The following is a 14,358-nucleotide window of genomic DNA, read 5'->3' on the forward strand; positions in this document are numbered from 1 at the left end:
TACCCCAGGCACAGTGCCAAGGCATAATGAGACATTTGGTTCTGAATTTCACAATCTGACAGAATCCATTAAAGCCAAGCAGGGCTGCAGATGCAGCAGCGGCGGGATCAGCCAGGCCAAAGTGATGACTTCCCATTTCCCCCACATTATATCATATATCCCCCTTCTTCTGCTTAGACAAATGACCAGATCCAACTAGGGGGGTCTGTCGGATTGTTTGCACACAGATGCCAAATTATGGCTATCCATGGCTGGCACAGTGGCACTATTGACTCAGTATACATCATTATTAAGAGGGACTTACTGTGTAATAACCAACAGCCGACCAGTGTTGAGATATTCTGACTCAAGTATTGCATGTACAGAAATGTCCAAAATGATGATGATTAAGATGATTATGTACAAGAAATCCCACTACATTATTCTGGGATTATCACTGTTGTTAATTTTGGAAATTCACATAAAGACTGATAAAATGCAATTCCACCAATCAATCAAAATATGTTGCATCTAGTAGTGGCCACTGTTTCTTTGAGTGCAAGTATACATATCAATATGGAGACACAGTAAGTTCTTCTTCATTACATAACTAGGAGGACTATCACAGCAAATTATCCAGTATTAAATTAACACTGAGAGTGTTAAATCAACACTGAAAGAGTGGGCAATATACACACTGGAACCAGTCTTAAATTAAATTAACACTGAGAGTGTTGAATCAATACTGAAAGAGTGGGGCCATATACACACTGGAACCAGTGTTAAATTAATACACTACTTAGTGTAAAACCTATTCAAATATTTCCCAGAGTGCCTTGCCTTTTGAGTGAATTCTAGAGTTACCAACCATGACTATAATTTTTTGTGACACATACATAGTTGTTGAATTCATTCCTTTCCAATCCTGTGGCCTTCAAAAAGTGAGTTTCTATGTGAATGTTATCATTCAAATTAAACTTATGACAATAAATTACATATCGCACACTGATTATTTACAGGCCACATCAAGTAGAGTTTGCAAAATTCCAGTAACTTATCTAAAATACCCAGATATCCAAGTTGAAGGACTCTGGATTCGAAATATCTTCCACCTGGGAGTTCTGGGAAACCTGGGAATTTCAGGAAAGTTCACAGAATTTTGCAACCCTACCTGCAAGCCATATTTTGCTGGCTTGCAAAGTGACGTGTAAATCCTATTGGAATCCACCCAGAGTTGGCTCTCAAACAGTTGAAGCTCTTCTTCACCTACAACTTGAATTCAGAATGCCTGCCAGAGTTAGGAACATTGTGAGGATACTACATAAACCATTTAAACTGTACAACTATTTCAGTAACGGGTTAAAAAAAAATTGAACTAACAGATTGGATTAGTTTAGAAAAATGTATGTTATTTATCTTTGTTTAGCATAAGATTTACCAATCAATGTACAAGCAAAAACACATTAAAAAAAGATAGAAATCAACCTGCAGTAGATCATGCTTGGAAATATGATAATGATGGGCTTGGTTTTGGTTCAAAGTGACGCGTATGAGTTTCAGGCCCCTGTATTAGGGGAAAACTAGGCCCTCAAACTAAGGCCTTATGAAATGCCTATGGTATTGCATTAAATATATACATGTTTTATGATAACATTCACTTAGGTTCTCACTCGAAGTCCATTAAACAAAAAAACGAATGAAGGCAAAGTTCTGACCTCAGCCACGAGGTCAGAACTTCCTGTCATGTCAGAAACAGTGTCATGACACCTAACGTGACAGTTCCTTTTGCTCCTGGGCAACATGCATCACCTCTAGGAATCAACAGATCTGATTGGTCAGCCATGCGAGGGGGTGAGAGGTTAAGGTTTGGAAGGCTACCAGGCATAAGGCAAGCAAAAATCTCAGACCCTCTTGTATCCTGAAAGATGATTCAAATGGATGAATAATTGCCCATGCTTCTTAAATACCTACAAAAGGTTCCTATTAAAAGCTGTGGACCTTGTTTCCGTTGACACTGTAGAGTGTTAAAATGAAGTGTTTTGTAAAACCAAAACCAGCGGCAACTGAACTGCCACCATTGCGAAGGAGACAAAACCTTCTTGCTGGAGTATTGAAACACATAATTCTGAGATGTTTTGAAACATTACATGGTGTGTTGTAACAATACTTAAGTGTGTAACACCTTGCCAGGAACTGGGAGCACTACCGGAAAAGGAATGAAATGAACAGATTGTTGGGCTCCCGGGTGGTGCAGTGGTCTAAGGCACTGCATCTCAGTGCTAGAGGCATCACTCCAGACACCCTGGGTCGATTCCAGGCTGTATCACAGTTGACCGTAATTGGGGGTCCCATAGGGGGCACACAATTGGCCCAGCGTCGTTCAGGTTTGGCCGGTGTAGGCCATCATTGTAAATAATCATTTGTCCTTAACTGACTTGCCTAGTTAATTAAAGGTTACATTTTTGTGTTAAGTATATGTTGTTGTTTTTTGTTTTTGTCAATTTCAATTTACCCCAGAATTTATTTTTACAGTTTGGCTGTGTGGTTGAGTGGGTAATATTCCAATGAGACTACAATGAAATGTACCATTTTACTGCCCCGGAAGTCAGGGGTTCAATTCCCGCTTCTGCCTGTCCCACTTTGACTCCTCTGTCTCCTCGTGTTTCTAATCTGTCTAAACAAAGCATAAAGTGTAATTCCACAAAAAAAGATTCTCCATAGGCCCTTATCCTCAATCAATATTTAGGCTATAAACCATTTGTATTTCTTAACCACTTGATTCTATGAGTGACAGTTTGTGTTTGATGCTACTATTTCTACAGTGTACAAGCCTGACCGAGTGCTTGGAGGGGAATGAAAAAGGTCCTTTTATCCACTTAACTTTATCGTACTGGAGTTGTACGAGTCCGAGAAGGAACTTTGACTTCACGTACACAAATCTCAGGTTCAACTCAGTAGCCCAGATTGACCTTCTGCACCGCTCTCGTTCCAACTTTAAAAAGTCAACATTGTACAAAGAAACCAATAAAAATGACTAACAAAGACTACAAATAAAGAAAAATAAAATGCATACCACAACCATAGTAAATACACATAATCACTGAGGCCAGTATATGCAGTATACTACATAAAGATTTCACTGACACTAAGGATACACATTGTGATTTGGCTTCCTATCCATAACATTACTCCAGCACTCAATGGGAGATAATGGGAGAGTCACAACTATCCTAATTCCTGCTGCTGGAACCACTTATCTAGTTCAGAGACTGTCAGGAAGTGTGTTTGTGAGTGCAGAGCCTGCAAACAAATGCAGACCTGAGCAATTATCCTGCAGATGAGCGGAAAGCTGAAACCTGATTTGATTATAAGACCACGAAATTCCACAAGAAAACAGAAATACAGGAAATGCAAATGAGGCCCATCTGCCCAATTTGAGCTCAGGCCCTCACTGAGAGGGAGCTGTCCGCTTAAATGTGGTGCTGAAATGAGCTGTGGTTACTGGCACCTGTTGTGAGTTGCTGATACACTAATACAGTTTAAAAGAGAGATTGCAACATATAATAAAAACGTTTAAAAAACAGCATTGTGTCATTAAATGGTTCAAATGATCACTTACTCTAATTATTGAAAGAATTATGTTTATTTTTTTCAACCTGTTTGGAATGCAATAAACTTGAGAGACAAGCAACACATATCTGAAACATGAGCTTAAAATGTCAAATTCTATAAATAGATATGGATGTGTTTAACTAAACAAATAAGCAATTAGAGTGACTTATTTTGACGTATTCTACATGTTATACTAGTGATCAGAGTGATGAAATCTTGTAAATTGTTATCTAAAAACATGGTGCAGTTAAACAATATCTATTGTTTGTTTCTGATCCAAACTGCTATATAAATACACATGAAGTGCAAACACTTACCTTGCCAACATACAGCGGTTCTTCACCTGTGTACTCCTCCAGGACAAAGAATTGGTTCCATACCCAGCTGCGTTTGTGCCTCCGAAGCAGCTCCCCTGGGCCTCCAGCAGTGTGCTGGTTCTGGTTCTGTGTCCCAGAGGCCCCAGAGGCGGAGATCAACCCCCAGCAGCCCAGCTCCCAGAGGGGAAGCAGCAGAGCCAGGAGAGCACCTGCTCTCCACACACTTCCTGAGCCACACCACCTCATTTAGGCCCCCTCCAACAAGCAACAAGCCCAGGAGAGAGAAAAATCACACAGCGGAGAAATGTCAAAACTCTCAGGGCCTGATCCCCACTGTCCTCCTGACCCAATGTTTTGCCAAAAAGAAAAAGAAGAAGACCGTGGATACAACCCTGAAGAAGAGAGTACATGGATTGGAGAAAAGGGAAAAAGTCAAGCTCTGGGTATTGGAGTGGTGCTGCTGTTCATTGGTCTTGATTGTAGACAAAAGCTGTGGTAATTCCCTTCACTTTGGAGATAGAGGGTTGACATTGGGGGTAGATTGAGGGTCAATGGCGACGGGGAAGCTTGCTTCTTCACCACAGGGGTGGAGTAATTGGCACCTATCAGAACAAAGGGATGAGGAGAGCGAGAGAGAGAGTTAGAGAGAGAGAGGGAGAAACTGCCATCAGCAAAATTGCCTCAGTGACCGCAGTCACTTTAGACACTAAGTAATGTGCTTGCTGATGCAATGATAATTACCTTTTTCAACCACTGATAAAGAAATCTAACAAAAATGAATAGACAGTAAATATGGTAAATACAATTAACATAGTATCCTTCAAGGGCCCATAATGTTCTACGTACTAACCTACACTGTACATTCCCATACCCAACAAAACCCAAATTGAGTGAAGTCAAATGTTAACAAGAATATTGGAGCAAAATGACCTGGCTTATCTATGTACACAAGCAAAGTGATTTCCACATACAGGGGAAAAAAATAGTCGGCGGTAGGAATAACAATTAAGTGTCGTTCAGCCTTCTTTCGTGTTGAATTCACACTACTGCAGACTTACCTTTTCCAAGGTCGTTATTTTGTCACATTTTCTTTGTAGAAGGGCACAAAGTAATACCGCTATGGCTCTCCACACAACACTAACAAGGCACCTGATCTGTTTGGCAAGCCCTCATCCACAAGATTAAAAATAAATCTGAGCTGTCAGCAACATGACGGACCGGTTCGTGTTCTGACCTCTACTCCCAGCAGTTTGTGTGTGTGAGGACTACGGAGCGCCATATGAGCATGCAACGCGATCTCTGCCTCAGTCACTCAGCCACCATCATGCTGCTGCATGGGATTGACTACCAACGACCAATCATGCCATTAGGAACTAGTGGAAGTAGTGAAATAGGCTTATTATGATCGATTGTTGTCTAAGCATATATCACACCACATCCCAGCGACACCACCATTGGAGAATTACCTGAGCAGTATACTGTGACTTGTTATCTAGTTGAGAGCTGAGCAGGCTTAGCCATAAAAGACTGTAATGAGAGTGTGTAAACACTCGGAAGTCAATCCATTCACTAGGGTACATGACCAAATATCACTTGACTTACCAATTCAAGTCAGCCAGAAGAAAACTCACAAAAAAATCCCAAGAGGACTACTGAAACTGAAAGCGAGCTCTTAAGAAACAGAAACCGGGACTCTTGACCATGCATACATCTGTTTCCTCTCTGACCTGTCTTTTTCTCTCCTCTTATAGACTATAGGCAGATGCCTTGGCCAATGGAGATAATTACCTTGGCATGCAATGTCCTCTCTCTTCCTCTCTCTTCTAGCACTCATTGTGTTTTCTACTCTTCCTCCCCGGGAGCTAAATAAAAACAGCTAACACCACATCCTGTTGGAAGTCATTTGCTCCGCTCCACTCGTGCCTTAACGAAGTCATTATCAAGTGCTGGTAATTAACACACAGAGATAAATGATGGTATCATGCACTGCTTCAGAAGTGTTTTCATTACATAGCTGTGGCTTTATTTCGGGAGGCAAAAAGAGCAGTAACACTTCACAGAATTTAAATCAGCTTGTTTCCACCTTCACACGGTTATGCTAGTCCTGCTCAAACCTGGTATAAACTGAGATAAAGAAGAGAAGGAGAAGACTAATTAGATGAAATTGCTGCCAACTCATATTTAGCAACATCAATGGTTGTTTCAGTGGAGACATCCTCTAGCAAGAAGGTTCTTTGCAACCATTCAGACCGCAAAGAACCCTTTCCAAGAGAAAGGAATCTTTGAGTAGAAATGGTGCTCCATAGAACCATTGCTTACTTCTAAGAAACTCCCAAGAACCCTTTTTTTTAGAGTATAAAGTACACAGAGCGCTTTTTAAAAATGTAACTAGGTAAGTCAGTTAAAAACAAATTCTTATTTACAATGACGGCCTACCCCGGACAACACTGGGCCAATTGTGCACTGCCCTATGGGACTCCTGATCACAGCTGGTCGTGATACAGCCCGGGATCGAACCCAGGTCTGTTGTGACACCTCTAGCACTACGATGCAGTGCCTTAGACTGCTGCGCTACTCAGGATCCCCTGGGTCCCACTTGACCCTCCAATAGACAAATATCTCAAGGTGACCTGTTTGTGTCCTGAATGTGAAAAGCCTAATGATGTACAGAATGGAAACACACACACACACACACACACACACACACACACACACACACACACAGGGACAAAGTAAATGCAAAGTTCCTGCATCCGATTTAATGGCAGGTAGTGGTAGAAAGTGGAACAGATCTGGCTGGAGGGCAGCGAAAACCAAGAGAGCCGTAGAGGCAGAGGCAGGCAGGTTGAGACTGTGGTATTGTGTTGGAGAGGATCTGCCCAGTGCAGGGTCAGGCTGAGGCGAGCAGACAAATTAATGCTTCTTATTGTGCTTAACCCAGAGCCCCACAGAACGGAACTGGGAATGAATTGTGGTGAGAGTCAAGAGCTCGCTGATGCTATGTGCATCAATAAGAAACAGAAGGAGCAAAAGAGAGAGGGATGGAGAGAGGAAGAGCAGATGTTTACAACCTTCAGTGTACAGGAGAAATATCTGTTTTGTTTTGCTTGAAGAATGAAGTTGTCCTTCCACCATTTGCACTTGAGGATATAACAAAAGGATATAACAAAAGCATCACCTTACACATCACTGACTTGGAAGGTGTTTAGTTGCTTTAAAATACCAGTAGTAAAAGGGAGAAATTAGAGTGTTGGAGAGACAGTGATAAGGAAATATTAATCTGCATCATGTACCAAGGGTCTCGGTCTCTCTCTCTCTTTCTCTCTCTCTCTCTGAGGTCTCTAATCCCATTTGCCCGCCTCACAATGGGATTAAGAGTGCTTAGTAACCAATCACTAATTTCCGCCCTTTCATATAGCTTGTAGATTTCACAGTGTCTACCGGGGCACAACAAATACACAGCAAAATTGGAAGTGTTAAACTTACTCCCTGTAGTGTTAATTCTAACACTTGTGCTGTGTGTATACAGTATGCATCTGCTCTTAACAGAGTGAATTTAACACTTTCAAAAGTGTTATAATGTTAACATTTAAACAGTGTCTCTATAACCCTATATTAAGTAGAACATGTACACTGGCTGTGTGAAATTCACAATACACTGGAGTGAAATATTAAGGATTTCACTATACACTGGAGTAAAGCAATAGGCATTTCACTATGCACTGGAGTGAACTAATTAGTATTTCACTCTGATCTGGAATTAAATATAAAATGCATTTGCTCTACTGTGGGGTTAAAAAAAATAAAAAAAATCACACAATTTCCATCTACAGTGAAGTGAAATATAATGAAATGGTGTAAGGTGTAAAGCCTAATTTGCATATTTCCCAGGGTCCCTTAAAAATGTTTGTGAATTTTAGAGTGGTCCGTGCTATCCAGGATCCTTGGGACTTCCCTACCCCATTGAAGTTAAAATGTAAAATGGTTAAGGTTAGGGTTATGGTTAAGGTAACTTTAAGGGTAAGGGTAGGAGTTAAGGTTGGGGTTAAGGGTAGGGACGTCCCAAGGATCTGGATTGCACTGACCATAATAGAGTTACCAACCATGACTGTACTTCACCAAGCTAGTCCTTAGGCAAATGTTATACTTTTTTTAAAACTATGACAATATATGTTACATATTACAAGGTCTTATTTTGATGTCCCCTAACACAGCGGTGTCAGGAATCTCCTGGTTTATAGACCACATCAGGCCTGAATGTCACATTATGCTGACTTGCAAATTAATGCATAATTCCAATTGGAATCCAGACAGATTTAGGATTGCCAACAGTTTGTATTTTTATTCATCCGCATTCAGAATGACTGTCAGGACAATGGAAATTGAAAATGGAGACTACCTAAACCACTTAATCTGGAACAACCATTTCGGTAACAGGTGCAATAAATCGAACTAACTGATTGGATTAGTTTAGAAAAATAACCTACCCACAGTAGAGCATTCTGGGAAACATGATAATGATGCCCGTGGTTTTGATGGGACTGTTTTACTCACCACAGTGTAAAACAATAACTATGCTCATTAACACCAACACTGAGGCTTCTTTTATACCACTGAGTGTTAATTTCACTCTTACAGAGTGAAATTAACTCATGAATCAACACTAGAAATGTAACACTGAAAAGTCAATACTGGCCAGTTGTCTGTGTTAGTTAAAATCTGTAAACACTTGCATTTCACTACTCCATCTTGGACCCCTTGTCTGATTGCTATGGCCTCGTATAAGCTCAGTAAGGTTAGTATGGGCACTGGCTTTCTGATATGCAAACAGAGAGAGGGGGTTCAAAGCAACCACTGAGACAACTCCCTATTCACGGAATAACAGAATCTTATAATCCTGATGTTTTACTGAAAACGCAAGAGCCCTAAGAAGTACAGTAGAGATGCTTGTTTTTCTACAGCTGATTTGGAGAAATGTTCAACCAAGTCACTGTGAATTTTGAGGGAACAAGTTGCACTGCAGCACTCCGATCACACAATGGCAAATCACAATCACGTATTGCCATAGAATGGACTGTAAAGGTCTGGTGATAAACACTGCATAACAGACCCATCTATAGGTTCTTGGTAGAATCCTACCCCTTCTCAATTAATATTTTTTTCTAAGAGTGTAACCAAGTGGGACAACCCACAGAAAGGGTTCAGTGTGGAGGACCATTTGGAGCGTCTATATACACTACCATTCAAAAGTTTGAGGTCACTTAGAAATGTCCTTGTTTTTGAAAGAAAAGCACATTTTTTGTCCATTAAAATTACATCAAATTGATCAAAAATACCAAGAAATTGCCAAGAAATTGAAGAACACCAGTATCAACATCGACAGTGAAGAGGCGACTCCGGTTTGCTGGCCTTCTCGGCAGAGTTCAGGGGAAATCTTTTATTTTTATTGGCCAGTCTGAAATACGGCTTTTTCTTTGCAACTCTGCCAAGAAGGCCAGCATCCCGGAGTCGTCTCTTCACTGTTGACGTTGAGACTGGTGTTTTACGGGTACTATTTAATGAAGCTGCCAGTTGAGGATTTGTGAGGCATCTGTTTCTCAAACTAGACACTAATGTACTTTTTCTCAGTTGTGCACCGGGGCCTCCGATTCCTCTTTCTCTTCTGGTTAGAGCCAGTTTGCGCTGTTCTGTGACGGGAGTAATACACAGCGTTGTACGAGATCTTCAATTTCTTGGCAATTTCTTGCATGGAATAGCCTTAATTTCTCAGAACAAGAATAGACTGATGAGTTTCAGAAGAAAGTCTTTGTTTCTGGCCATTTTGAGCCTGTAATCGAAGACACAAATGCTGATGCTCCAGATACTAGTCTAAAGAAGGGCAGTTTTATTGCTTCTTTAATCAGAACAACAGTTTTCAGCTGTGCTAACATAATTGTAAAAGGGTTTTCTAATGATCAATTAGCCTTATAAAATTATAAACTTGGATTAGCTAACACAACGTGCCATTAGAACACAGGAGTGATGGTTGCTGATAATGGGCCTCTGTACGCCTATGTAGATATTCCATAACAAATCTGCCGTTTCCAGCTACAATAGTCATTTACAATATTAACAATGTCTACACTGTATTTCTGATCAATTTGATGTTATTTCAAATGGACAAAAAATGTGCTTTTCTTTCAAAAACAAGGACATTTCTAAGTGACCCTGAGATTTTTGAACGGTAGTGTAGTGTGTAAATATATATATATATATATATATATATATATATATTATTCTTTTTTTAATTTTTTTATTACAATAACACAATACAAAGACAATACGAATGGCCACTCCCACCGTGGGTGCACTGGTCAGAGGGCGCCCAAAGGGATTTTCCAAGGGCGGGAAGAACCAAGCCCCTATGGAAGCGAGCTAACCCATAACTACCAGGTCCAGCACACAAACAGCTCACAGCATGAAACCAAAACATACACTGAACACAAATATAAACACAACAGGTAAAGTGTGGGTCTCATGTTTCATGAGATTAAATAACATTATCCCAGAAATGTTCCATATGTACAAAAAGCTCATTTCTCTCACATTTAGTGTACAAATTTGTTTACATCCCTATTAGTAAGCATTTGTCCTTTGCCTAGATAATCCATCCACCTAACAGGTGTGGCATATCAAAAAGCTGATTCAACAGCATGATCATTCCACAGGTAGACCTTGTGCTTGGGACATGTGCAGTTTTGTCACATAACACAATGCCACAGATGTGCAAAGTTTTGAGGGAGCGTGCAATTGGCATATTGACTGCAGGAATATCCACCAGAACAGTTTCCAGTCAATTAAATGTTAATTTCTCTACCATAAGCTGCCTCCAACGTGGTTTTAGAGAATTTGACAGAACATCCAACCGGTCTCGCAACCGCAGACCATGTGCATGGCGTCTTGTGGGTGAGTGGTTTTCTGATGTCAACGTTGTAAACAGAGTACCCCATGGTGGCGGTGGGATTATGGTATGGGCAGGCATCAGCTACGGACAACGAACACAATTGCATTTTATCGATAGCAATTTGAATGCACAAAAGTACCGTGAAAAGATCCTGAGGCCCATTGTGAGGTCAATTATATTTAAGGTATCTGTGACAAAAATATGCATATCTGTATTCCCAGTCATGTGAAATGCATAGATTAAGGCGTAATTATTTTTTTTCAATTGACTGATATCCTCATAAGACCTGTAACTCAGTAAAATCTTTAAAATGGTTGCATGTTGCTTTTATGTTTTGGTTCAGTATAAATAGCGAAACACAAAACATACAATAATCCCATCCCCACCCTCACCTCTGATTGGAGGACCTCAAACATTTATACTGTACGTTTGTGTATATATTTACTTCAGACAGCCACAGATCTTACATCTTCCCCAGTAAATAATCATTCTACAATTTCCTCTCACAACACATCCTTCCATTCTCCCATGGTGTCTCACTAGGGACTTGAACCTCCCCATCTGCAACATTTCTGCCCGAAATTGCCCGGAAAATAAAATGTTTACCCAAGAGCACAATGATATTTACTATTGAATGACTGTGGTCCTTCAAATCCCTCAGCAATACTGTTTGCAGGTCCAACCACACCCTGATATTATAACATAACAACCATTCCTGGACTTGACTCCAAAAACAATCCACCAATGGACAGTACCAAAAGAGATCCTCTATTGATTCTGTTTCCGCATGGCAGAGTCTGCACCGGTCTGACTGTTCAATACCCCAAACACTGAGCACTATTTTTGTAGCGAGAATTTCATATAATAGCTTAAATTGTAAAGAATGAATTGATGCATCCATTGTTGTTTTGTATATCAGTTCATAAACCCAATGCCATGTTATTGAAACATTGAACAACTGTTCCCAACTATCTTTAATTTTATACAGCACAGTTGTCAACATTATTAGTAAAGGAGGCTGTACCTAAACGATACCCATAATATAGGTCTCATATGGGACAATCGTGATACTTTATGTAGGTGAGTCAGTGACTTGGTCACATAAAAGTGTTTTTCTAGGAAATGTAAAGACTTTTCTTTGATGTAAGCCTGCCAGTGGCTGAGAGTAGATAGCCTTTCAAATCTCTATGGGTTTTATGAAGCATCAGCCTCCAATTGCTTCGCTCCACACCTCTTAGCCTTAGTATAGCCAAAGCAATCCATCTAATGGGGTAGGTTATAGGTTTGTAATATGTACTATCACAGGGGGAGAGTGTAAGTGTACTTCTCCATAATGGGGTAGACACACTGTAAGGAGTCCAAATTAGTATTACTGTCTGAGATGGGGAGGGGCCACAAACCTAAGAAAGCAGACGCTTGTTTTGTGAAAACTATCCAGGCAGACCTAATTAGAGGACTGAATGAAAGAATCAGTCTTCTGAATAGCAAAATGTATCAACCTGCAACAGCAGACAAACTTTTCAAAAGTCAATTTGATTAGAGAGCAAATTGAGTAATTGCATCACTCCAATTAAAATTAGCTGATTGATTTGTGTTGTGCAAGAAAATGGCTGATTCATAGCAATAAAACAAATCCAATCTCAAGCAACATTAATAATTTAAATTCATTTTCAAACGATGAAAGCATTGCTTATTAATTCGCTCCTGTATTGAATGAGAATTTCCTAAATTACAGTGTGGAGAACCTGAAAAGAATATAGATGAATATGACATCTAAAGTATGAATTCCATGTGGAACACCCACCATAAAAAATAACCCTGATCAGTCCCCACCTTAGCAAGGTCTAGGAGAAGTCTGTCAGAATCGTCCGTACGCTATGCAGTTTGCTCTGCGTATCCCATCTACCATATGATAAAGTACCATACGTAGGTGTATCGACTGTGTAGTGACAAACGACCAATACGTTGTTGTCATCATGGTATGCATGCCAATCATAACTTTTCATTTTATCATTTCATTTTTTCATTTCTGTCATTTAGCAGACGCTCTTATCCAGAGCGACTTACAGTAGTGAATGCATACATTTCATACATTTTTTTCTCGGTACTGGTCCCCCATGGGAATCGAACCCACAACCCTGGCGTTGCAAACACCATGCGCTACCAACTGAGCCACACGGGACCGATTAGTAGGATGCATTTCATGCTTGATAAGTTTTAATGCATGACATGTGTATTTCTCATTCCAGACACTGCCAAGAGAAGCAGGTTGATAGCCTTAATTGTTATAAGTTTTGTATTACCTTTTCTATTATAATGAACATTCTGTCAAATACCCCATAAGTGACCAGGGTATACATACCGTAGTTCGTGGCGTGCTATTCATATTCAAAGATCATACGTTCACAAAACAAATCCTAACATGAATCTGCTAAATGTGCACATGCAATAGTCTACACAAATAAAGTTATTTTGAAACAACACCGCGCATGCATGTTCCAAAATCGGTGCCAAAATGGAGCGTCGCTTCATTCATAGCTACATTTAGCCAACATTGAACTGTTGAAGGCTAGAGACTAAGAACATCCAATAGCATATCATAAATAGGTCTGCCACTTATAGCGCTCACCTCCAACTGTGTTGAGAGAAATGAGACAGGAACGGGGGAAGCGAGATATCTCAATCGAATGTTAAAAATGTCTGGCAATAAAATGTCCATGACGCACCATTCACCACAAAACCCTTGGTCAACAAACATATCAGTGAACAGCCGCTGCAGGAAAGCTGTGTCCACTGCATACTGATGACAGAATTAGCGAAATATAACGTAATGTCATGAATTAACCATATGCCAACTTCGTGTCCCAGTGGAATCGTTCTCAACTGCTGCAAGCAACAACTCTGGTGGAAATGCACGTAACATAGGTTTGAATTTACTCACAACTTCAATGATTCGATAAAACTTACCTCGTATTGGCAGGTCGTAAGTTATAAAAGTTGAGCTCTTTCCGTGTTGGCTACCACTAGAGGTGATGATGACAAAAATATATATGAAAAGTTTGTAATACAAACGTATTCCTGATCGTGCACAGGTGAATAGAATAACTCTACCACAACGCGCATTGGTGAACCGTAGAAGAGATGCAGCGCAGGAACTCCGATCCCCTCTCTCTCTCTCTCTCTCTCTCTCTCTCTCTCTCTCTCTCTCTCTCTCTCTCTCTCTCTCTCTCTCTCTCTCTCTCTCTCTCTCTCTCTCTCACACACACACACACACACACACACACGTACAAACAGACGAATGTGCCTTCGCTGACTGAAAATTATTCAGATGGTCCTCTCCTTCACTCTGGCTGCACCAGAGCTGGCTCTGTTGGAGATTCCCCAGCCAGCTGCAAAGGGTTTTGGGTACTCCCACAAACAGGCGCAAGGTACAATGCCAGGCGTGAACTGGGGCAAGACTACCAGACCTAACAAAATGATTTACAGTACAGCGACTGTAATCATGCC

At 40.5% G+C, this 14,358-nt stretch overlaps 1 protein-coding gene across 2 annotated transcripts in view; it reads right to left on the reverse strand.

Annotated features, from left to right (window-relative positions):
• Positions 1 to 14,054, reverse strand: part of LOC106590196 (cadherin-7) — a 120,851-nt gene extending 106,797 nt beyond the window's left edge. Inside the window, exons 1-2 of one of the 2 annotated variants that reach the window (XM_014180938.2) lie at positions 13,819 to 14,054; positions 3,909 to 4,510 (exon numbers count right to left, since the gene is read on the reverse strand). In XM_014180938.2, the coding sequence (XP_014036413.1) occupies positions 3,909 to 4,154 (246 nt within the window). In that variant the 5' untranslated portion in view covers positions 4,155 to 4,510; positions 13,819 to 14,054. Of the gene's footprint in view, positions 1 to 3,908; positions 4,511 to 13,480; positions 13,699 to 13,818 lie in introns of those variants that run through there. The other variant, XM_014180939.2, reaches the window with a different exon arrangement.
• Between the last annotated feature and the right edge of the window lie 304 nt (positions 14,055 to 14,358).

The sequence above is a fragment of the Salmo salar genome, chromosome ssa29 (genome assembly GCF_905237065.1).
Source record: "Salmo salar chromosome ssa29, Ssal_v3.1, whole genome shotgun sequence".
Lineage (NCBI taxonomy): Eukaryota > Metazoa > Chordata > Actinopteri > Salmoniformes > Salmonidae > Salmo > Salmo salar.